The 23,777-nt window shown below is 39.1% G+C and overlaps 1 protein-coding gene across 1 annotated transcript in view; it reads left to right on the forward strand.

The window, feature by feature from the left end:
- Positions 1 to 3: 3 nt before the first annotated feature.
- LOC146456317 (uncharacterized) overlaps positions 4 to 23,777 on the forward strand; it is a 28,189-nt gene continuing 4,415 nt past the window's right edge. The window contains exons 1-37 of the mRNA XM_085093211.1: positions 4 to 192; positions 929 to 995; positions 1,945 to 2,034; positions 2,489 to 2,711; positions 2,847 to 3,335; positions 3,913 to 3,935; positions 4,928 to 4,987; positions 5,328 to 5,372; positions 6,021 to 6,098; positions 6,409 to 6,450; positions 7,028 to 7,184; positions 7,831 to 7,898; positions 11,386 to 11,520; positions 12,184 to 12,221; positions 12,693 to 12,756; positions 12,862 to 12,927; positions 13,004 to 13,153; positions 13,838 to 13,920; positions 14,725 to 14,822; positions 15,442 to 15,603; positions 16,282 to 16,344; positions 17,146 to 17,242; positions 17,328 to 17,397; positions 17,866 to 17,991; positions 18,810 to 18,944; positions 19,261 to 19,388; positions 19,761 to 19,796; positions 19,883 to 20,032; positions 20,462 to 20,552; positions 20,917 to 21,016; positions 21,105 to 21,199; positions 21,562 to 21,660; positions 21,825 to 21,892; positions 22,010 to 22,220; positions 22,315 to 22,509; positions 22,976 to 23,022; positions 23,384 to 23,474. Coding sequence (XP_084949337.1) covers positions 128 to 192; positions 929 to 995; positions 1,945 to 2,034; positions 2,489 to 2,711; positions 2,847 to 3,335; positions 3,913 to 3,935; positions 4,928 to 4,987; positions 5,328 to 5,372; positions 6,021 to 6,098; positions 6,409 to 6,450; positions 7,028 to 7,184; positions 7,831 to 7,898; positions 11,386 to 11,520; positions 12,184 to 12,221; positions 12,693 to 12,756; positions 12,862 to 12,927; positions 13,004 to 13,153; positions 13,838 to 13,920; positions 14,725 to 14,822; positions 15,442 to 15,603; positions 16,282 to 16,344; positions 17,146 to 17,242; positions 17,328 to 17,397; positions 17,866 to 17,991; positions 18,810 to 18,944; positions 19,261 to 19,388; positions 19,761 to 19,796; positions 19,883 to 20,032; positions 20,462 to 20,552; positions 20,917 to 21,016; positions 21,105 to 21,199; positions 21,562 to 21,660; positions 21,825 to 21,892; positions 22,010 to 22,220; positions 22,315 to 22,509; positions 22,976 to 23,022; positions 23,384 to 23,474 — 4,005 coding nt within the window. The 5' untranslated portion in view covers positions 4 to 127. The remainder of the gene's footprint in view (positions 193 to 928; positions 996 to 1,944; positions 2,035 to 2,488; positions 2,712 to 2,846; positions 3,336 to 3,912; positions 3,936 to 4,927; positions 4,988 to 5,327; positions 5,373 to 6,020; positions 6,099 to 6,408; positions 6,451 to 7,027; positions 7,185 to 7,830; positions 7,899 to 11,385; positions 11,521 to 12,183; positions 12,222 to 12,692; positions 12,757 to 12,861; positions 12,928 to 13,003; positions 13,154 to 13,837; positions 13,921 to 14,724; positions 14,823 to 15,441; positions 15,604 to 16,281; positions 16,345 to 17,145; positions 17,243 to 17,327; positions 17,398 to 17,865; positions 17,992 to 18,809; positions 18,945 to 19,260; positions 19,389 to 19,760; positions 19,797 to 19,882; positions 20,033 to 20,461; positions 20,553 to 20,916; positions 21,017 to 21,104; positions 21,200 to 21,561; positions 21,661 to 21,824; positions 21,893 to 22,009; positions 22,221 to 22,314; positions 22,510 to 22,975; positions 23,023 to 23,383; positions 23,475 to 23,777) is intronic.

Below are 23,777 nucleotides of genomic sequence, written 5' to 3' on the forward strand. Positions count from 1 at the left end.
GGGCTCACTTTCCCAGAATCGAAAAAGAACAAGTTGGCATTACTCAGACATGACTCAGTTATTTTCTAATTGTGCCATTAACAGCGTAAACATGGCGGCTCGTTTGTTTTGCTACAAAGTGTGAACGATGGCTAAAATCAGCTTCTTCTGGCTGGGTTTATTCGTGGAGCTGAGTTTCTTTATTCACGCCAGGTAAGTGTTTATACGTTCAGTTGATGTTGCTTCCCCCGTACTTCCGCTATTTATAGCTTTTAATATTTTCGTTTTTAAGACCACGCAGGCATTGAAGTTCTTATGTCGTTTTTTCACCTCAAACTAGCTCGCACATTTGCGTTTTTTAGTTTTTCTTGCGTTGCATGAGTGTGTAACTTGATATGCACACGTGGAATTAATGCGCGCGAAAAAAAAGAGCAAAAAAAATAACCATTTCCATAACGAAACTATTTGGAAGCCCTCTGATTTCTTTTATAGCTCTAGAATTTGTTGATTGATACATAAGAAGCAGTCAGGGCTGGAAAGGAAACAGCAAAATATATGTCTAACTAGCTGGCCCATACTGGAAAGTTGATCTCTCATACGCCGAAGTTTTACGCCACGATTTTAGCATAAACCTCCCAAGAATTTTTCTTTGCGCCACACCGGTCGTACGACAGACTCATAACTTGGTCCCACTCCCCTTACGGCCATGTAGCCCAATACTTGACCTACTTTGTTCTTTCTTTGATATTGACATTTTTGGCATCGGGGTTAAAATTTTATATTTTTCTGTTCCGAATTTCACCGACTTGCAGCTCATCTTAGTCTTCAAAGCCAGAATACCCCAAATACCTCTTTTCATTTGACTATGCCGGGTGTGTATTTGAGAACTACTAAAAACCAATAAAATTGTATTAATTATTGAGGTGTGCATTTTGTCACTTTCCTATAGTAAACAATTTCAAGATCCAGTTTATGAAAGCTTTGTTGATGAGGACAGACATGGTTTAAACGAGAAGGTGAGAAATAATATTGTAGTGAAGTACCATTGTCTCTAAGTGCCACACCTGAGTATTGGCTTGTAATAATTGTTGAGATAGTTTAAATGCTGTTATCTACATTTGTTTTTTACCGTTATTGTAATGGTAATGTAAAACTAACATTGTGGTCCAGGGTGTACATGTTGCGCACCCGCCGGAAATCACAGTCAATAACAACAAGCTGGAGGTTGTGAATGAATTTGCATATTTGGGCTTAACAGTGTCAGACAACCTCTCTCTGGATACTGAGATCGACAGGCCCATCCAGCGAGCAGTCTCTACCTTGCCAATTTGATCAAAAGAGTCTGGGAAAATAGCAAGCTGACCATCCACAACAAGGTGGTAGTATGCACTGAGCCTGCCTCCTCAACACCCTCCTTTGTGGCAGTGAGTGTTGGACTCTTTAATCCAGACAGGATAGACTCACAAACTTCTCAGACCATGCAAATCCATAATCTCCTGAGATTAACGAATGCTGATGATGACTAATATTATAATTAAATATATATATAGTTACATTATTTGATGCTTTTATTTTCTTAGTTAGAAGAGAAAAACCCTTGAATTGTGCTTCAGGCAGTTTATGTTGAGCATGAGGGGTGGGGATCCTGGGTTTAAGGTTTTGGAAGAATTTTTTTATCAAACTCTGTCGCTGGGGGCAAGACAATAGGTGAAATGAGGTCAAATCTTCCATTTTGAGTTATATAATGTATGTACCTTCCAAGACCTACACTGAATCCGTCAGTTAATCATTTGACAGTCAAATTCAGCGGGATAGTGATGCCCATTCCACCCCCCTTCTCCCACATCCTGCTTAACAATGGTAGGTGTAAATATATTATTTAAATATTAATAATACACTAAGTAAATCATCAGTTGATTGTCATGCACTATTACTGACAGTAACATTATGTTTTATCCTTTTTAGGAATATGAAAACATTCTCGCACAGTATGATAGAGATGGAGATGGAGAGCTGTCAGCTGAGGAAATGGAACAGTATTTCCATGATGCTATGGTAAATTAAAGTTTGGTTTTAATTAAAACTCATTGGCATAAGATCAAAGCTTCATATAAGCCACTGATTTTGGTTGTTCAGACAGTGCTTTAAACCATACATGATATTAGATTTGTATCAAAAAGAGCTATACATGTACATTGTAATGGTGGATGGAATCCATTCCCAGGTTGAACCAGCATTCTGAAACGTAGGTTAACTACCAATGTTACTGTAATTTTGTACTGGGTTGACCTTTGAAAGTTTGATTCCCTGAAAGCTAATTACCCATTCACCAGGTTGCATTGTCTCCTCTCTGGAATTTCCTGGGCTTTTTACACCCCCTCACCCATCCTCATTCTCCCTCCCCATCCCACCACCTCTGACAACACTTGTAAGTTACATATGTAATTCTCATAGAAATGGCCTCGTTAACTGCACAGGTGACCTAATCAGTTTATGTATTGATTACCAGGCTTCCTTACAACCTGAAGATGGTGAAGGCAAACCACAACAAAAACAAGCAAAAGCTTCTGCTAAAAAAAGGACTGTAAAGTACAAGGCCCAGAAACAGGCACAGCCATCAGGTGGCAATGGTTCACAATGGAGCGTGAAGCAGATTGCTGGTCTGTTCGGAGTATTTTGTGTTATTGCCTTGTGTGTTGCAGTTGTTCAAAGAAGAAATGGCTCGAATGAAGGTAACTCTTCTTAGTACTTAACCTGCTTTGGAACTGAGAGTATAAATTACATTATCTTGCAGTTTTCTATAAATATTGATAATAATAATTATTGTTGACATATCAGTAAAAGGAATTTGTTTGTGAATTTTCAAGGTGTGAATATGCATGTAGAGGATGTCCGTGCTGCACGCCTGCGGAGGTTAGCTGCTCAGCACCCCAACGCCAGGGCAGAAGATTCAACAGTAACACCTGAAACTCAAGCTTCTTCACTAAATCGTGCGACAGTAGTTTCTGACAACAGACAAACTATCAGGAGAAGACTGAATGACAAGAGTGAAGAGTCTAAAAGTAACACTGATGCAACGGAAAGCATCAACAGATTGAAGAATTCAAAATTATTAAATACAAACATGGACCGAACAGATAAGGATTATCAGCCACAGCTGATTACAACAGAGAGATCAGTAGCGCCACTCAATACAGCTTCCTCAGTTACAGCTACTTCTGCAGAGAGCTGCCCAATGACACCATCCACTGGAGTGTCTACTGTAACCTCAGATCAAACAGTCTTAGCTGAGATCATTATGCCAGACAAAGGAGATGTGCAAGTGGAAGAACTGTCTCCATCCTTCAAGACCACAGGTACATTGTACAAACAAATAAATATTGATGTTTAAAAGCTCAGACATGTGCGTGAGTGAAGACTGATTTTAGACAGGTAACATGATTACCATGATTAAAATTTGCTAAGATAGTTGATAGCCCTGGTGTAAAATCTAACCATTGACTGCATTTTGAACTGAAGAGGTCACAAGGCATAGTAACAGTAGTACATGTAAGCTTGCATCTAGGTTCAAGACATGTTTTGTGGAGAGACTGTTGAAATTGAAGACATGTGTGTGTGCAAGTGAGAGGTTGGGATTTTTGGAGAGAGGTTAGAATTACATGTGGGAGGCTTAATATAGCTTTAAAGATGTCTACTTTCTTGTAAAGTTATACAATAATTGTATAACTTCACAAGAAAGCAGACACTGTATGTACTGTAAATGTAGAGGTATCCAATGACCATTATGTGCAAAAAAAAAGTTATCCTGACTATTAATTTTTTAAAAATGCAAAATATGCTGATTAATGATCATTAATAATGTGTATGCGGTATCTGTTTTCTTTTCTCTGCCAATTTATCATTTGGTGGAATAATTTCTTATCTTTCTTATAGTGCCCAAGCAACAAAAATTACAGGTGGGACTTGCTGTAACCTTGCATAATAAACAGCCACATTTTAATTCTCAATGGAAGTTTACTGTACTGCTACATTACATGTACATTGCTTGTAATTCTTATGCTAGAAGCAGAACTCAAAACTGAGATAACAGAATTGTCAGAAATTTTATTGTTAGTAATGAAAGACCGGGGGATGTTTGTAGAGCAGAGAATCCTCCAGCATACTTGTCCCTAGAGGCTTTCTTAGAGCAGAGATCCTTGGGAAGAAGGCACCTATAACAAAAATCCCAATTGATGGTTTGCATGTGACGTCATGGCGGCCATGTTGGTGGACAGGAACAATAAGATTTTTCTCCTCTGGGAGTTAACTGCCATTTTGAGGCAAATTATGTGAGTGAATTTTCTTTTGTTTTGTCCACCAACATGGTGGCAATGCAAACCACCTATAGTAGAAGATTCAAGACTGACCAAGACAGAAGTGCCCTTGAAAAGAGGGTCCTAGAGGGGAGGTCCTGTTGAGTGTTGGAACTCCTTAGTCATAAAGAAGAGTCTTTAGAGTGGAGGTGACTCCAGAGGAGAGGTCTCAGGGAGAGAGACTTATAAAGGACCCTGGAGCAGCATTCATATGACTAGGGTGGCCCTAGACTAGAGTTTCCTAGTGGGCACAAGAAAAGAGGTCTTGATGAGAGAGGCCCTTAAAAACATTTAGGGAGGGTTCATATTCCTCTAGAATATGGACACACAATTGCTGCCTTGTAATTTGGCCACTTTTAGTCTGTTCTCTCTGTCTAAAAGAAGCTGTTTCACTCAACCTTCCTGCTGTCCTGGGGCTTCTTTTCAATAACATTGTCTAAACAGATTGACTGGCCCTTGGTCAGCTTAGCTGAGATACATTTCGGGACAATTAACAAAAGGAGAGGCCAATAGAGGGGATATCCATATTACAAGCAAAATAAGAAAGAAAATGTTTTTGCTCAGACTTACTGTTGTACATGCATTCTTCTTTTAAGGACCTTCCATATGAAGAAGTTGTGGAAAAAGTTTTGAGTCAAGTTTTAGAATGTTCTTTTGTAAGTTGCAATTTTCTATCTCAAGTAGGAGAATGTTGGTTAAAAGAAAATGCTACGATAAATATGGTCTCTCTTTAGTCACAGATAAGGTATAACCATTTCCCAGCACTTAGAACATCAAGGAACTAGCTATCTGTTCTTCTAGTTGCCTGTTAAACAATGGCTGTATTGGGTCAAATTTTGCAAAACTGGTGTCAGTAGTAGTTTGTACGTTTTTTAAGATCCAGTGTTACAGCAGGTCAGCAAAGAAAGCTTAACATTTTTTTTAGAAATTTTACCGTTGTCCAATGTTTCCTGGTGCCATGTATGGAAAATTGATTTAATATTAAACTTTTTGTAGGAAAATCAAGCAACTAAGAAAGTTGAAGCCCTTCCACTCGTTAAGGTACAGATTTCAATGATCATTTGACATGTGTAAGACATAACAAGTAAGAATAACTTACAGTACATGAGGTAAACTGTGCTGTGTGACATTTAGCTTACAGAATGTAGCCTGTGTGAAAATCTCCATTAAATCATTTCAGATTGAACCAGAGTTTGTGTTCTAGATCATCCCATTGACACATTATGTTTTGAAACTTTACCTGTTTTATTAGTATCTGAACTACATACCCACAGTGCAGCTTACTTCATATTGAACAAATTTAAGGAGATTTTGCCCAACTGTAAAAAATAGGTAGATTTTTTTGGAATAACATTTCTCAGTCAATTAAGGACAAGGGCAAAATAAATGTTTAGAAAAGCACTCTATCACTGTTACCTTACTCAACATTAATGATAATCATTATCCCTATTATATTCATTCTCATTTTATGTTCTTGTTTTTGCCTTTGAATTCCTATTTCTTATATTTTTCTATTCTATTCTATTTTATGTAATTAAGTTTAAATGAAATTATGAAATGAAAACTTGTAAATGATTGTTCCAAAAAAAAGTTACTCTTCCACATACACTTATTCATTATTAGCCTGCAGGTGCAGTGAAGTGCATAAAGCACCCAGACTAGCAAATGACATTTTGATAACTTTTCTAGGTTGGAAAAGATCACGGACAAGTGATTTTACAAATTGAGGCAACTGAACTACCTGTAAATAGTGATGAGTTAACCAAGGTAAACACTAAATTAACTTACTTTATCCAATGTTTAATAGGGACTGACTTATCTTAATTATCGTAACTCAAAGTAAAATTACTCTGGGTTTTGATCGGATCAAACTCTAGATAGGTTTTTCTTAATTAGGTAATAAGTAATCATACAAACATCAATTTTGCTCTGTTAATCATAGAAGCTCAAAAGGGTTGATAATTACAAAATAGAAATAAAATTTCAGTGAACCCTTTGGTAATATTCAATAATAATGATGATGATGATGTAAATAATGAAATATTACCTACAAGCACTTCTATTTACCTTTGTCTAGAAACTAGAAAAACTTCTGGCTAGAAGGATCTATAAAGAACTGGTAAGTCATTTGATTGTTCAATGGCTTTATACATGTATATTATAAAATAATGTGTCACGCCAATGCTTCAAAGGACTTTACAGTTGTATGAATTTAAAAACAAGGAATCATGTATTGATAGAGACATCAACCGATGTATCAGTCAATATGTTGGTCGTTACATGATTGACACCCGATCAACACGCGGATATCAACCGAGAGTCGACTGCCAATAATCACTGTGGAAAAATTTGGTGATACTGATGTACGTAATGGTTCGGTGGATTGTTTTTGTTGTGATGGTTGATAGTCAGTATTTATGGCCTAGAGGTGGACTCTTGCTTGACTATCATTCAGTTGAGGCACCCTATAAGGTACATGATCCAAAAAAAAAGTGGACAGTGAAAGAAATTTAATGAAAAGGATCAAAATTTAATGCAGGGGAGGGAGGGGAGGGGGGAGAGGGAGAGAACAACTGTGATGGGATTTATATGTGGAAATAGGGGGAGTTGAGAAGAAACAAGGTAGAAGGATAGGAAACAGAGATACTGGATTACGATAATGGAATAATTGTTTTATTCATTTGTTTTCTTTTTAGGATCCAATGAAATTTTCCATTCAGTGCTTTGACCGGTGTTCTCAGCTGCCAGGAAAGAACTTCAAAACGATCCAAGATGGAGAAAAGATTTGGAAAGAAGTGACTTCAGTTATTCTGGAGCCATGTGTAAATACAATCCTTAAGCATCTTGTTCATGGTGAGTCACAGCAGTCTGTAGAGTGTTGCAGGATTGGTTACTTGTGTAATAATAAATCATGCATTTCCAGTTACAGTGGAAGCTCTCTTAAAAGACACTCTTGTAAGTGGACAGCTCTACTTACGACCATCTTCACAAAACCCTGTTTGAACTCCCATACAAACTCTCTATTTACACATTTCCTGAAGCGGACATTCTGTAAGTGGCCATGGACACTTTCAGGGGTTACAATTTAGACTTTTCCTTTTATTTTAAGCTCCCGTAAGCCGACACCCAAAAGGAAATCCCATTAGCCTGTGAATCTTATATTAATCAATCAAGCTTACAGGTACATCGGTGTTCATCATAATAAATCAATTGTACAGTGCATTTTAAAATACAGTTATCGCCATTATCACGGCATTGCATAAAGCAATAAAACCAAAAAAATGTAATACGGTGGAATTTTTTTTGCATTCCCAATGTTTGTTGTTAGCTGGGCAAGCTCCCGTAAGCAGCCATCTATCCCTTACAACTCTAGTGGTCGCTTACAAGAACCATTCTAGCTAGTAAGCGACCATCTCCAGTTACAGACACCTTTTTTGCGGTGTCCACTTATGAGAGGTTCCACTGTATAACATTCTTATTATTTCTCTACGTTTTGCAGCTGCAGCAAGTCCCACTTCAGTTGAGGAAGACTTGTGGTCAGAATTTGTTCAGTCTGGTCAAGCTGAAGTATGCAGAACAGTTTTTTGTTCCTTATTCAGTTCACTGATCAATGACCCTCATTAGTAGAGCTGTAATGTCTGCCTCACACGGGCTGACAACTTTAGTGTAAACTTGGGCATGAAACTTGACACAATGAGTTTTCGTCAATCTCATAGCTACATCTGTATAAACAGACATTTGAACAAGTTGAACATGCCTCCCCCCCCCATAACAGTGTCTCAATCAAAAGGTTAAACTACATGACTGTATATTCCTTAGTGCTCTGATCCATTCAGTATCAAGCCAGCTATCTCTCTCAGGGGGGTGGGGGGGGGGCAGGGTGGGGATACTACTGAGGTTATGAAGGTGTGAAGGCCATTTTGGGTTTGAAATAAGCAATTTGAAAACTGTCAGGGTCAAAAAAGTTTCCGGTAGATTTTCTGGATAGCAAGATTTTGTTACAGTTCATGAACGGATACCCAAAAATAAATCTAAATAATCTATCTACACTGTAATGGGCGATTCCAGAAAATATCCATACCATACCACGGACGGCTTTTAGGATTTCCGAAGGGGAGGGGGGGTTCACGATTATGGAATTCTGAGGGCATGGGGGGGCTATTGCGCGTTTTTTAATCAAAGAAATGTTGTTTTCGAAGTTTTGATTCGAAAGATTAAAGTACAATCAAGCATAATTATGTGCAGCGTACTGGTAGCAATCGCGCGTGTTTCCATTCTCAGCTTGTGAAACAGCGGCCGAAAAAGTCGCAATCTTTTAGTTTCGCTTCCTTCCCTGTTTATTACTGGGTTTAGGGGACAGGTATTCCAGTCATCTTTGAGAGGAAGACACGGTTACAATTTGAAATGAAGAAAACGTGAGATCGCCTTTTGAGATTCGATGATCTCGATAATATTTATGCAAATTTGTAACGCTACGCCGAAGATGTAAACAAAGTCTGCTCAAAGGCAAGCGAGCGGCCACGTTGAAGTTTCCCCGGTTTCTTGCCGAATTCTACCGTAGACGTTGTACGTTTTTAAATAAGGAAATGCTTTTTCCGAAGTTTTCATTCGAAAGATTCAAGTACAATCAAGTATAGGCTATCTCTAAAACAAGGAACGGGGAACGGAGGAATGGGGAATGGGGAATGGGGAATGGGGAACGGGGAATGGGGAATCTCTAAAATAGGGAATCTCTAAAAGGGGGAATCTCTAAAATAGGGAATCTCTAAAATGGGGAATCTCTAAAAGGGGGAATCTCTAAAATGGGGAATCTCAAAAAGGGGGAATATCTAAACGGGAGAATCTATCAACAAACTGGATAAATCTATGAACTATTTAGAAGTGGAGTTTTTGCTAAGAGACCTTTCGCATTTACAGCATTTGCCAACAACTAATTATATTATTGACAGTCGTTGTCATAATTACTAGATATATAAGATAAAAATAAATTGTTGTCGTCGCTTGCCGCAATATCTTCGTGGGGAGGTGTTGTTTGTGTTACGATTGATCCATCAGCCTTAATGGCCTTACAATGATGTCTAACAAAATAGCCCTTTCTTATGTGTAAAGCTAACCAATTTCCTATTATGCCTTTCGAAAGTTGCAACAAACGTCATCAATGTTTTTCAAGAAAAAAAAAAGGTTTCACCGGTCAAGGAAAAATTCACCTTATCAATGATGTTATCACCCAGGTACCAGAAGTATGTCTGGGATCGGGACATGTCTGACGTAGGCCGGAAACCACCCAAATGCTAAGTGTTTTTATTGTGTCTGGCCGGGTTACATTTCATGGCGTAATTAACTAGCAATGAGAATATAAGGTTTAATAGCCTCTGCTTCGTTATATCAAAAAAGGCAAATTCTCTCAAAGTAGTACCAAATGGCGGGAAATGGCTGCAAGAACGTGTTAAGATTAGACATGTCTTTTAGAAATTCCCTATTTAGAGATTCCCCCTTTTTGAGATTCCCCATTTTAGAGATTCCCCCTTTTAGAGATTCCCTGTTTTAGAGATTCCCCATTTTAGAGATTCCCCCTTTTAGAGATTCCCTGTTTTAGGGATTCCCCGTTTTAGATTCCCTGTTTTAGGGATTCCCCCTTTTAGAAATTCCCTATTTTAGAGATTCCCCCTTTTAGAGATTCCCTATTTTAGAGATTCCCCGTTCCCCGTTCCCCATTCCCCATTCCTTCGTTCCCCGTTCCCTGTTTTAGAGATAGCCATCAAGTATAATCTTGCGCAGCAAAGATATTTCAGAAGCGATCGTGTTACATTCCGCGAAAAAGCCGCAATCTTGTCCACGTGCGTGCTCCGGCGTAAGAGTCGATCGATTGGAAGGCTGCTCTTGTATGAGGGTTTAGGTTAATGACTGCTACTTTTTTCAGTAACATTTTGTAAATAAAGTAGATAATTACAAAATAGCAACGATGTATGTTTACTCGTGAGGGACTCGGGCACGTGGAATCGAACATTCAAGACGCGCATCACACATCACTGATAAATTTGCATAAAGTTGTTTTCAATGTTATTGACAATGGGTTTTCTTCTTCCTCGCTATAAGAGTTTGAAATAGTTAAGACTAGGTATTCGTAATGTGGTAATTGAAATCACAAGTTTTCTCTTGATAGCGCCTGGAATCACAAATACAATTTAATTGAATTTTTGGTTCGGAAACTGAAGCCGACTGAAGCAGGCGAGGAGTCCTGGGATCCCAGACATTCTATGGATTTTGTACGTGTATAAAACAAGGGGTGAAAAGAAATAATTTTTGTTTTCATCCAATGCGTTGTTCTAGTTTCCTTCTTTTCCTAAAGGAGTTGAATGGCACAAGAAAACAAAGAGGAGTAAAACTGCCGTAAATGGTGTTTATTATTATAACCAAATTCGGACTTAAAAAAGAAAATTTCACAGCCTGGCCACTAGCGGTAGGTTTTTCTTGTCGCTGAAGAGTAAAGCTTGTCGCCTAGCGCCGCTAGATCACAGCCCTGAGGAGGCATAAATTCATGTTCCTTTTTTTTATATAGGCGTTGCTAAAGTCGAAAATGTACTTCCCAGAAAAACCGGAAATTCTGAAGGGAGGGGGGGTTCACGATTATGGAATTCTGAGGGCATGTGGGGGTAACGCATTTTGGAATTTCCGATGGCAAGGGGGGGTTAAAACATGGAAGCCGTCCGTTGTTGGGTATGGATATTTTCTGGAATTGCCCAATCTATCTAAATGAATTAATCATTTAGATATGTAAGGAATAAATCAGTTTTTTGGGGGCTCCCTTGACTTTTTTTGTGAAATTTTTAACACCTTGATGAATTCAGGTCTTATTAAACACCTTGAGATATTTCAGTATAATCACATACACACAGAACATGCTGAACGTTTGGTTTGAACACAGAACGTTACCTTTGCAAGTGATGAGAATAGCCATGGACAGGTATTATTTTATTAGCCCATGTTACAAGGGAATTCTAAACAATGGGTTTTTGTGTTCATGTCACGACTGAGAATTCTTTATGTTTATTAGGCGCCATCTCAGTTTTTTCTGTCAAGTGTCGGTGGCTGGTCATGTGATGGTGTGACAGTGAATGCAGAACTTCTTAGGAGATTACTGGACAAAGGAAAACATGATTCAGAAGTCAAAGATACCTTTGTTGAAATGGTATGAAAAATAATAATAATAATAACAATAACAATAACAATAATAATAATAATAATAATAATAATAATAACAATAATATTAGGTGTGGTTTTCAGAGGGGTCCTGAATAAATATGTATTTGTATAATAGGCAACAAATAATTAAAAATTAAAATAAAAAAAAAGATTTAAAACAGGGATATTCACAACTAACATGTAGGGTCATGTAGTGCAAAAACAAAAACCATTATGAACAGTGGCACAGGCAGTCGCGGAAGAGGAACTAGGTGCAAGGCATGTCTGTGTCAAAGGTGGTATCTAATAAGGTAAAATAGGTGGCACATAGAAAATTCTTAAAAATACTTAGACTAAAATACTTGTCCGGAGAGGCAAGATTGCAGATAGTATTCCAGGGTTTTACAGTTCTGTTGAAAAACGAGGCCCGAAAAGTAGAAGTTCTTCAGTGAACAGGTTTTAACATCAGAGTAGGGTTTTGAGTGCGAGAACGATCATGTGGGGCAAAAGTATAAATAGATCAATGTTTAAGTCGGTAGATCAATAATAATTATAATAATTATAGAGAAAGACAGTATCTCTGATTTCCCTGTCATAGGTTAGTGGTAATAAGCGAAGAGTCAATAATACATCAATAATACATCATTTCTATTTCTGTTTTGTATTGAAGGTAACTGTGGGAGGAAGACAAGTTACGCAAGTTAAGAGGTACTAACATCTGAACACATTTTCTGTTCCATCAAGTGACAATGATAATGATGAGGAACATCAGTGTTTTACTGTGCCTATGAATAAATAAATAAACAAATAAATAAATAAATAAATAGCATGCAGACTCTGAAGTTCAAGATTCAACCCACTGTTGTGCTTTTCACTGCCGTCAATCACTGCAGCGGACCTGTTAGAAAACAAAAACGTTTGGCTCAGCAGGGTCAAAACGTCATGTTCTTGCGCTGTGATTGGTCGATTTCCATCCACTTTGTCGGTTTCTGTATTTTTGCGGCCAGCCGGTTGTCACCGTAATTATGATTGACAGCAGTAAAACACGCAAACTGTCAGTTGGGGTTGAAGTTCAGAGTCCGTATCATAAGGCGCAGTAATTAGTGGTGTTTTAATATCGTTTTATGTGATAACGTTGTCTCTAATAGCTAGACACATTTTGCTGCCCTCTTTCCTTAGAATAAATGAGATAACACTGGAGTGCAAGAGTATTTTCAGAGGACTGGAGATTCTTCTTTCTCAGGTATTACAATACTTTTAAATAAACCAATATGCTTTTCACTTATATTTTGTATTCACTATGTCAAAAGCACTGTGCATTTCTTTTTTTGTTTTCGTTTTAATTTAGCCTTCCATGACCGAGTTTCTTGCTGAGGCCCTTGAACGAGAACTGGACTGTGGAATGAAAGAACTGGTAATTATTTTCCAGCACTTTTTCAGTAAGTCATCGTTTGGACTTGTCACCATTAGCCCGTATGTTTTGTTTGCAGGGTGTCTTCTTTCAAGAGAGGTCCCTGTTTTCTTCATTCCTGAAATTGTCTACAGTTGATGCCAAGCTGGACAAGTCCCGCGTTGCTTCATGTTTTCTTGAGTTGCCACATTTTCCTCAGGCATTTCGGAGTGACGTGGATCAACTTCAGGTGCTTCCTTCAATCATATAACAACTCCTTTGCTAAAACTGTAGCTGATCCAAAAGATATCTGTAATAAACAGTCTTTGCAGTTTAGCTGCTTGGATGATGGATCAGAGAATTAGCTCTGCAGTGCATGTTAAAGCGCTAAAGTCAACCCATGAATTTCTTACTGAGCGTTAGCCCTAGTAAGGAACTGGGAGACGGCACGAGGCAAAGGAAAAATCTTTGACGTCGGTGGAAAACGAACTCACGGCCTCCGGATTTGATCGTCCGTTGCTTTACCGACTGATCTACGAGGGGGTAATTGCAGGGCTGAAGGGTACAATGCCATGTTGTGCCGCTAGCACTTAATGAGACAAAAAATGTATTAGAGAATTTATTTTGCGGTGTATGTTAGAGTGCTAATTTGAACCCACCAATCTCCTACTAAGGGTAAACCCAGGCAAGCAAATGGGAGACTACATGAGGTAAATAGAAAATCTTTGACCTCGGAATCGAACCTGCGACCACTGGATTTGATCAACCATTGCTCTACCGAATGAGATGCGAAGCCAGACAGGAGCAAGTCGTAGGTCTGCTGATTGTGGTGGTAATTGCGGCAATGTGATTGTGAAGGTCGTGAAGGGTACAAATGACTGTTATGCCGCTTGATATAGCTTCACTATCTTTACTTTCCATTTTGACTTTACAGTCTCAAATCATGGATGGCATTCATTCCTGCCAGAATGTTGTTTACAAGGCGTTCGTGAAACTGTTGAAAATATCCAAGGAGAGGTAGGAGACAAGCTTGTTACTTAATGTAAGATGAAATCTCGTATCCGTTTACATTCCAGAATCAGATTCCCGCTAAGGTTCACACGGCTACGTGAGAGGGAAGATCCTAGAACAAATTCTAGTCGGAAATGGCAGTCGTCAGCTCCTCTTTCATTTTCCCTGTTTTTTGATGAAACACTTCTGCAGTTATAATATTTGTAAGGGTCATTGACAGTGGCCATTTTTAATCCGGTTTTATTGACGATTGCAAATGTGATTTCAAATCTCTTGTGATTGCTGTTGTGATCTCAAGACGATCTGGCCCCGGTTTGTTCAAAGAGCGGATACCTTTATCCAGCGGATAAATCCCTATCCAGCGGATAAACGTATTGGTTGGAGAACATTTTATCCTCTGGATAGCGAATTTATCCAGTGGATAGCGTTATCCGCTCTTTGAACAACCGCGGCCTGGTTCCTTCCTTCTCCATAAGGGATCCTTGATTTGTTGTGTTCTCTTAGCGTATGCGCTTTGGTCTCCTCGCAACAAATTACAATCACGAAATAGCCGAGGAATCGAACCATTTAATCGCAGAAGCTGGAAACTGGTCAGGATGTCGAACATGGGCAAATCAAATGCGAAAAATGCTCCGAATAAAAATATTTCTGTACTGATTCCTGAAGAAACGCTGAAAAAACGTTTATAGTATTTGACACTGGCTATTTTTCACATCCAACGTTAATCTTTTTTATAAATTACAACATCAGTTAGCATATATTTTTTTATTAAACCGTGCATCATTTTAGTTGTCTTTTGTTTTTCTCTAGTGCTCTGGCGTGGCTGGCCGGTGTTGTTTCACTAAATGATCTGAGACTCACAGCAAATTTGCCAAGAGATAATTTCAAGACAACAGTGGCTGGTGATGGTACGTTACAAAGCCATCTCAACTTATATTCTAAAAAAAGTGTTTCGCAAACTGTACGCACGCCAAAGATGGTTTGAAACTCGTCAAGGTTTTTGACCTGTTTTCGTGAAACGAATAAAGGAGGCAAAGGTCAATGGAACAGCTTGGGTGCTGTGGATCGCAGTCGTGATATTTGGCTCTTGATATGTTTGGAAAATTTGAAGAAAGAAATGACACGTCAGCAAAATTAAATCATAGATATTTGTAAATGACCTATTGTTTTTTCGAAAATTGTCGCGTCGCCAGAGCGAAAATTGCACGTGAAACATGCCATCGCACATACGATGCAACAACTGAAAATCAGAGAAAAAGATGGAGGAAAGTTGAACGTTTTGCGACAAAATTGTGCGCTTATCGCGTGGCGTGTGCTGACTGAGTAGCTACAGGTGCGATTTGGGAAAAGAAAAGTGCAAGCAAAAAAATCGCTTTAGAAGCCAGTTAGGAGAAATTAAGAGCAACACTCTCGTTGTTTTTGCTTCACAGTTTTAATAGGCTCCTTGGGTTAATTGAATTTTCTGTGACTGGACAGAAATGGTTACTTATGTTGTGTGACAGGCAATCTTTGATTTCCATTTTATAGGTTTTATGTTGAATCTGTGCTCAGTAGCTCTACTGCTGTGTGATTCATTCCTGCTGTCCAAAGGAAAAGGAAAACACAAGCAGATAGAGCCTCAGTACTGCAACTCAAAACGTTGCCGGCTGAGATTCGATAATGAACGCACCCTGGCCAGTGGACGTATTGGTAAGTCAAGTATACAGTGTGCTAAAACATGTAAAATTGTCACACTCCAATCAGCATCAGAGATGGATTAAGGGGGCGTTACGCCTAAATTTGATTGAAATTTGAAGAGATGTTAAGAAGGGATACAAGAAAGAAAATGATTTTTGGAACACTAACAGACAGTTGATACCCACACAAGAGCACCCCAGGTTGCTTGTGGACTAGCTTGGTATCCGTCTATTAATTATTAAGTGCAAATTCCAATTTTAAATCTTCACTAAATCTTCAATATTTCTTATTTCTCTTAATTTTACCAATCTTTCTAGAAAAACTACTCCTCCCAAATATACCCAAAAATCACCCAAAAATTCACAAAATATCCCACAACACAGATTCACAATGTGATGATAGGGCTTTTGGATTACTTGAAACGCGAACGAGATATTTCCATTAAAACCATGTCAAGTGGCGGAAAAATGGCGTTCAGGTGTAACTTTCCCCTTAAACAAGGGTTTCTCTCAACCAATCTTTCTTTTTCACTGTTTCTTGACTTTCGCGCGTTGTCCGACACTGTTTACTTCTTGCGCTTCGATTCTCATTGTTTATTGTCATTGAATAGATGTGACTGTCTGAATGACAAAACTCGAAACACTGAAAAGAAAAATTATCGCAGTAAGTTTTGTTGGTTTTTGTATGCAGGCGCGGAGGGCGAAGAGAGAACGGATCTACGTAACGTACTGTTCCCTTGTGAGGAAGTAAAGGGTATGGAAAGTTTTTTTAATACCTTTAATAGATACCAAACCTATAAAAAATACCATGAAGAAGCTTCATATGTATTGACAGGCATCAGTGCATCGCCACATCCAAACTTTGGTTGATTAGGCGAGGTATTAAGCTGCTAATTCCTTTAGGCTTCTCGTTAAGAACTGATAGTAATAACCTTCAGCAAGTGCGGCCTTTGGTTGAAAGTGGAGCTTGTTTGACTCGAGCTTAGACAACTAAAAAACGTTGTAACAATTTGTGCCCATGGAAATAGAGCTCAAGTTGTTGTTGTCTTCTCTTATTTACAAAGTAAAATACAATACAAAATAATGTTTGGGGGAGCAGGGATGGCGCAGTGGTGAGAGCTCTCGCCTCCCACCAATGTGGCCCGGGTTCGATCCCGGACTCGACGTCATATGTGGGTTGAGTTTGTTTGTTGGTTCTCGTCTAAACTCCGAGAGGTTTTTCTCCGGGTACCTCGGTTTTCCCCTCTCCTCAAAAACCAACACTTCTAAATTCCAATCCGATTTGGAAAGTGTCCCCAATTAGTGCTCTGCGCTAAAGACATTGACACTTAAATAAAGCGATTTTTTTGTTTGGTTTTATTATCAACAGAGTTAGCCAACACAGGTGGCCCGGTCACCGTAAAAAGATTCTCTCAACGATGGTGATAAAACTCCACACCGACGCACCACCACAGTTTCTTTAGAACCTAACCCTCTTATATAAAATATACAATGTTTTCGTTTTTTCTCTGTGGCTACCTTCGGTGACTATACAATTTTGGGTTGTTTATTTCAGGCCAGTTTAAGCTGATGACAGAAATGTTCCACATCACACACAGTGCTTTGCATGTTGGTCTCACCACCACAATTCAGCACTACAGCAAGCTTTCCAGGTTAGTTTCAGTTAGGTGGTGTTTGTGCTGTTTCACCTCAGAGCCCCTTCTTTGTATTCATGTACACTGTGTTTGTCATTTTAAGGAGTTACTCTTTGAATGCTGAATTGAAGGAAGGTACTCCCGGGGAAGCAGATGCGAGAAAACTGCTTGTGGTAAAAGTTTTATTGTTTGATTGGTAGTTGTAATAATGAGGTATTTTTTATTTCGCTGGAAAAATAGTAAGCATTTGCATTAGCTTCTTGTCATACAATTATTTAAAAAGTTAAGAGAATATTTTAGTGCCACGACTGATTTACCAATCATAATCATAAGCAGAAAAGACGTTGTTTGTTTTCAACTGATAAATTGATGAGAGCAGACATCAAAGCAATCGTTACTTGAGTTATGTACGTTTCCCCGCGCTTGTCACCTCTTGTGGTTTTGTTTCGATTCTGATGGTTCAGTGCGTTAAGTTTCGATAGATAAGGCGGTTGATAAAGAAACTGTGGTGCTGCGGCGGAGGAGGAGTGGAAACGAATATTTGCAAGCAAGTTTCTTTCAATGCAGGGGCGGCCTACAGGGGCAATTTTGTTTTTGTCGTTGCTGCGTCATGTTAATCGTACTACTGTGTCCTTCTGTAGCTGTTTGTTCTTCAGTGGGAAACATGTCTTCAGGATGTGCATTTTATGAGACTGTGTTCAGAGTTTTACATCACAAGTGCTGCGTGGCTTCTCCATCTTCTCGACAGTTGTGCATCTGAAAATCAGGTAAGATGTAGCCCTGATCAATTCCTTACTTCTCCTCATTATGTTGTAACAAATTTAAGTCTGGGTCCGTTATAGGAATTTACCGTCTCAACTTGACGGTATATTCTTCTCAAATGAATCAGATTTCTTTTAACAGTTAGATCTGTAGTAATCAGGTGAAAATGTTGTACACAGCTTAGTACATATTTGATGGGCAAATGTTCTAGACAGATAGATAGTTTAAATAGATAGTTTTATTAAGATAAATCATTGCAGTCCCCGGGCCGGCTGAATGACGATTTACTTAACATCATAAAATAGGATATTACAAAATGCCAAAATCTAGAACTAATGGAAACATATGAAATTACAGATCAAAAGGCCTAAAAAGCATGTTAAAAAAAGAATTACTAAGAATAATTAATGCTCTCATTTATAATATGTTGTTTTAATTACCTCAGTTGCCTTCATGAAGTTTATACAAATGCACCATCACATTTATTCCATTGCGCATATGCCACTCATCGACATTCCAATCCTAGCAGTATGCAGGATGTTTGTCCCATGAACCTAGTTTAATGGCCTTAACTCCCACGAGTCTCCTGTAGCTTAGTGGTAGAGCATCCAAACTAGTAATCGGAAGGTCTTAGGTTCGACTCCTGATAGGAGCACTCGGATTTTTTTCGAGTATGCCTGTGTCAGTGACTGAGTAATACATCATTCTCATAAAGTTCATTGGTTTCATTTGATACGTCAACATAAAATGGTGAGTTATGTGGTATCTTTTACTATAACGGTGTATAAGGTAATTTAAAAACACTCGGTAAAATTAATTTCAGGATTTGACCCAAGATGAAATCCGCGCCAAACAGCGGGAGATATTTGCTAATATTCCCGAGTTCTACGTCAAAGACATGTGTTCCTGGTTCAGATTTGTGGCTATACACAAACCGTGCGCTCTCAAGGGTTTGGATGTAAGTGTTGGTTTTATCTTATACCATCCCTGTGGACGAAACAAAGTAAGAGTTTTTGGAAGATCATCGTTAGGATTAAGTCCACAGCCTCAAACAGTTACAACTACCTTTGTACAAGATAATAAACAGTGCTACACGAACTTGTTACGATAACTTTCATTTGACTGGCCACCTTTAGGATTTTATCCACGGACTCAAGAGCTAAGAATAATCAACAGCACCACAGGGTTGTATTACCGGCACAATAGCCTTCATTTGAAAGTATTTTTCCCATAATATCGCCTCTGGACGCAGTTGTATTTTATTTCGTTTGTAGATCTGTGTTTTCGTGGATTGCTGTGTGACTCTCATTGGGCGCAGGGACCTGATGCCGGGCCCTGTCGCGGCCTCCAGAATTGTTACAGCGCTGTTATCATTCGCTGAGATATGCTCCAGATATAAGAGGTACATTTTAATTATGCAAACACTGCTTTCAAATGCCATGGGGTGCTTTTAGAGACAATAAAGTGTGCTGTAGTCTGTGTGGTTGCATACAATACAGTATAGGCAGTGGCTGTTTATGGGCAAATAAGAAAAAAATCCCTTTTATTGAATATTTGCTGAATACAGTCAACTCCCTTAATTACGGACACCCTCGGGACCGCGAGTTAGTGTCCTTAATAGCGAAAGTCAGTGATAACAGGAATTTATTTCAGTCAAACGCCTGTATTTTATTTTTGCTGGAAGTTTAGTTGCTGTCCGTGTTATCGGGGTGTCTGCAATAGCGAGGTGCCCGCAAGGCGAGAGTATTTATGATCTGCATAATTTCCTCTCCAGGAAAAACAAGTTACTGGAGACAACAAGTTGGGGAAGGTAAGGAATTCGCTGGCGCTTGATCTTTTTCTCTAGCAGCAAATCGATCTTAGTTTGTACTAACAATGCTATTTTATGATTGATAGTGGCATTGAAGGTGCTCTGATGGCCTGTGTTGCAATGAGTCCATTGGTAAGAGAGAAGCTCTGCCCAGCCCTCCTTCATACCTACTGTTCCGTGGATATTGTGGAGGGACTGGACGTGGATAAGGAAGAGTTTGACAAATTTTCAGCCAGGTGTGAGCACTGTGATATCAATTGCTGACATAATATCGTGTTTTAAATATCAACTCCACACTATTAGGCTGTGATGTTAAAGGGTGGAAGTCGCAATCTATATCTCTGAGATATCTTCGCGAAATAATTGGAATAGTGGACTCTTAGGTAAAGAAAAAAAGAAGTTGGTGTTATCGTCGTCGTCCTCTTTGTTGTTGTTGTTTTTTTTTTTCTACTGTCCTCTTTTCACCCAAGATTATGAATGGATACCAAGTATATGATACGATACCCGGTTATACACTTGCTGTGCGTCCGTGAAGTTACTCAGGGTGCATTGCAATTCTCACCCCATCCTTCAAACCAGATGTAAACCCAGTCATGACGAACGTCATGGTTATGTAATCCCGGGGACACAGACGTTGAGTAACCCAGCAATGTCAACTTTTTCAGATTTGAGATTGTCAAGTTGCTGGAAACACTGTGGAAAAGACCTGACATCTTGCCTTCAATTTTGGAAGAATGTGGGAGCGAAAGTTTTCAGGTAAGATTTCGTCTTTCTTTCAGTCGAACGTGTACTGTGTGTATGGCGATGTGGTTCCAATTTTCTATTCTGTGGTAAAATGATAAAGTGTGACTTATCAGTTGAAAGTTATGGAGCTGAATTTTCCTGTTTTGTATTTCGTATTTCCTAAGTAGAATCATTTGAAAATTTGACACATTGTAGGTATCGGAGGGCAATTTGTTTTATTTCATTCAGACTGAAACCGTTTATTAGCATGACTATCCTTTACAATGCGCCGCACTTTGGAAGGTGCTGGCCTATTTCTTGAAAATGGAAAGGCTCTATGATAGTATGGGTGTTAACTGTTTGTCATCAGGAGTCTTATAGTTGTATTTTGATGTAGTCATTCCTAGGTGCTGTGTTGGACACGCTTCTTTACGTGTTAAAAGACGGGTTACTACGACTTACGAACGTGAGGAAATTACAATGTGCCAAGAAATGTGGTAAGAAACGTGTACATCTATGATTTGCGAGGTGCTTTGACATGAATCCAAAAGACATCAATAATGTGTTAGCTTCTTTTTTCCACAGACGAAAAATGGAAAGAACTGAGTGTCGAACAACGACATGAAAAAGAACAGTTCCTACGGAGCGAGGAGCACGTTTCTAAGTCCTTCATGGAAATGGTATGTAAAGCTGTAGTATAATGTTTAATCCATAAAGCAAAGATGACATTTTTAAACCTTCGCTAGTTTGTGGATGACTCCCGAAAGGTTGCCTACTCATGTGTATCTGCTGAACCGAAAGGTAGTCTTTGTTCTCGTAGTAATCTTGGACGACACTGGGGGTGGAGTGTATGTCTGTTTGTGAGTCTGTGTTGGGGGAGGAGGAGGGAGAAGAGGGTGAAAATGTGAATTTGTCTTCACGGTACCAGCTCTACCACTAATATAAACTACCATGTCCTTGTTGCTGTTCGCGTCTGGATGTCATTAGCCATCAAACTTCACCAAAACTGGAGTTTCACATTCACATCAATGTTTTATTTCAGGCGAATGCAACGCTGGCATTTCTGGAAAAAATTACAGAAGAAGACAAAGTGGCGCGCTGTTTCTCGCGGTCTCCACTCTCACTGAGAGCAGCGGCAGCGGTAAGACCTACACTACTGGTACATACAAGGTTGAGTGTAAAGGGGAAGGGGTGGGTGACTAGTTAGTGACCGAGACATTGGTCACCCTGACTCAATGGGTTCTTGCCATTTGCAGATACTTGTGCAAATTTAAACCATTTTTGTATGTTGCTATGTGTTTTTAGATTATCGGGTTTTTGGATTCACTTTGCGGCCGTAAATGCGTGGATTTGAAAGTCCAAAATATGGAGAAGTAAGTTGCAAATAGATACGTGAATATTTTTTATTTTGCTTATGGTTCCACAAAACTTTGCGTTGTAAAAAATATATATAATTAAAAATGTCTTCTATTTGTCTTTTCTTTTCCCAGGTATTCATTTGACCCACGTGATCTACTTGTTAAAATTTTGACATCGTTAGTGCGCATGGCAAATGCCAGTGAGGATGGCGAGTTTGTTAAATGTCTCGCCGCTAACCCTGACTACAGCAGGCTCAGCATTGAGAAAGCGTTACATGTGGTGCAGCGGGAGAACCTAGCTCCAGATCACGTGATCCAAGACTTGAGGAAGCTGTTGCAGGAGGTATGCTTGTTGCTGTCGAAAGATTTGTGCAGTAATGAAGTAAATTAATTAAACGCAGAAATGGTTTTTGAATGAAATTTGCTGAATCCTCTAGGTTGGGTCATTGTTAGCACAAGAGGAAGGTCACCCCTCCACCTGTGAGGATGAATTATATGAAGACGAGAGCGAACTTGCTCCGCCAGACGAGATACCTGTCGGGAGTGGGGAGGGGGCTTGTGGCGGAAGGAATGAAGATGAAGCTTATATAGAGGCTCTTGAACCACTCAAGTTTGACACCGCCGAACTTGTGGTAAGAATCCAACGGTTTTGAATGCTATAAAACCTAAGGTAAAGGCGTTTTTAAATTGACCACATTGTTTGCCTAAATTTTCCCATCAAAGAAAGAGCTCAAATAACCGTGACAGCAACAATACGTAAAACTAAATGTAAGGCTGGCTTGTTTATTGTGATTATGATGATTATTATTATTACAATGCAAGGCTGGTCGCACAGCTAACTAAAAAGGGTAATTTTATTGCCCAAGTTGTGGTTAGACAAAAACTAACCTTCTTCAGGGGCCGCAATGAGCTAAGTTAAAATTGATATAAACGGTTACAATATTTAAAATGATACTAATTTATAGATGAAATGTGATTGGTTGACAAATATAGAAAGCAACAGTAATAGCAACAATAGCTTCTCCAGAGAAATTTCATTGTGGGCAGTCTATGGGATTTGCAGACGAATCATAATATAAATTTCTGTTTTCATTTCAGGACGTCCATGCCTTTCGCAGTTGTGCCAGTCAGCCAATTTGTCCCAGGTATCTGCTATTAAACTACTTAACTCCTAAACTACTAGTTTTCGTTTAGAGGGTCACGGCGGGAAAGCAAGGCGTCACGTGCTAAGCATGGGAAACGTGCAACCGGTGGTAAGAAGCGGGAAAATACGCAAAAGGTTTCTAGCGCGGGAAATCGTGCAACGCCCAGTAAGCGCCGAACAAGTGGGACGAATCGTGGCTCGGGTTAAGGTTGGCACCAGAATGGCTAGTAATTAGCAGAACTGATGAGAGCAGAATTTAAGTGATGAGAATAACGTTTATAGAGCCATTTTAATAAGCACAGTTATTTTGCGTGAAAATTTCAAACAGTTTCAAAGTTATATTGTGTGCGTGTTTCTTTTAGATCTGGTAAAGTGCGGGCTCTCATGCGTGAAGCAGCTCAGCTTAAGAACAGCATTCCTATTCATCCAAATGCCTCCATTCTTGTCAGACAGGTCAGAACTTTAATCCTTTTTTTTTTTCAATCTTTTTGTAAACTAACATTTTTTAAGAAAATAGAAGATCCACTCTAGGAGATTAATCGATTACGAGCGAAAGGCATATTATTAAAAACTGGATCATTGTATAATGCAATTCCAGGGTTTTGATTGGCTTAGTGGCCATGGTATATGAGCCATTATACCATGCCTGAGAAGCAGCGACCATAAATTGTTTTCTGGTTGCTCTTGAAAAGGAAATCAGCAAGGCCTGCCAATATTACTTGATTGTTTTTAATAAAATCATTATTCCACTCGCGC

The sequence above is a fragment of the Pavona decussata genome, unplaced genomic scaffold (assembly GCF_977016875.1).
Source record: "Pavona decussata unplaced genomic scaffold, jaPavDecu1.1 SCAFFOLD_258, whole genome shotgun sequence".
NCBI lineage: Eukaryota > Metazoa > Cnidaria > Anthozoa > Scleractinia > Agariciidae > Pavona > Pavona decussata.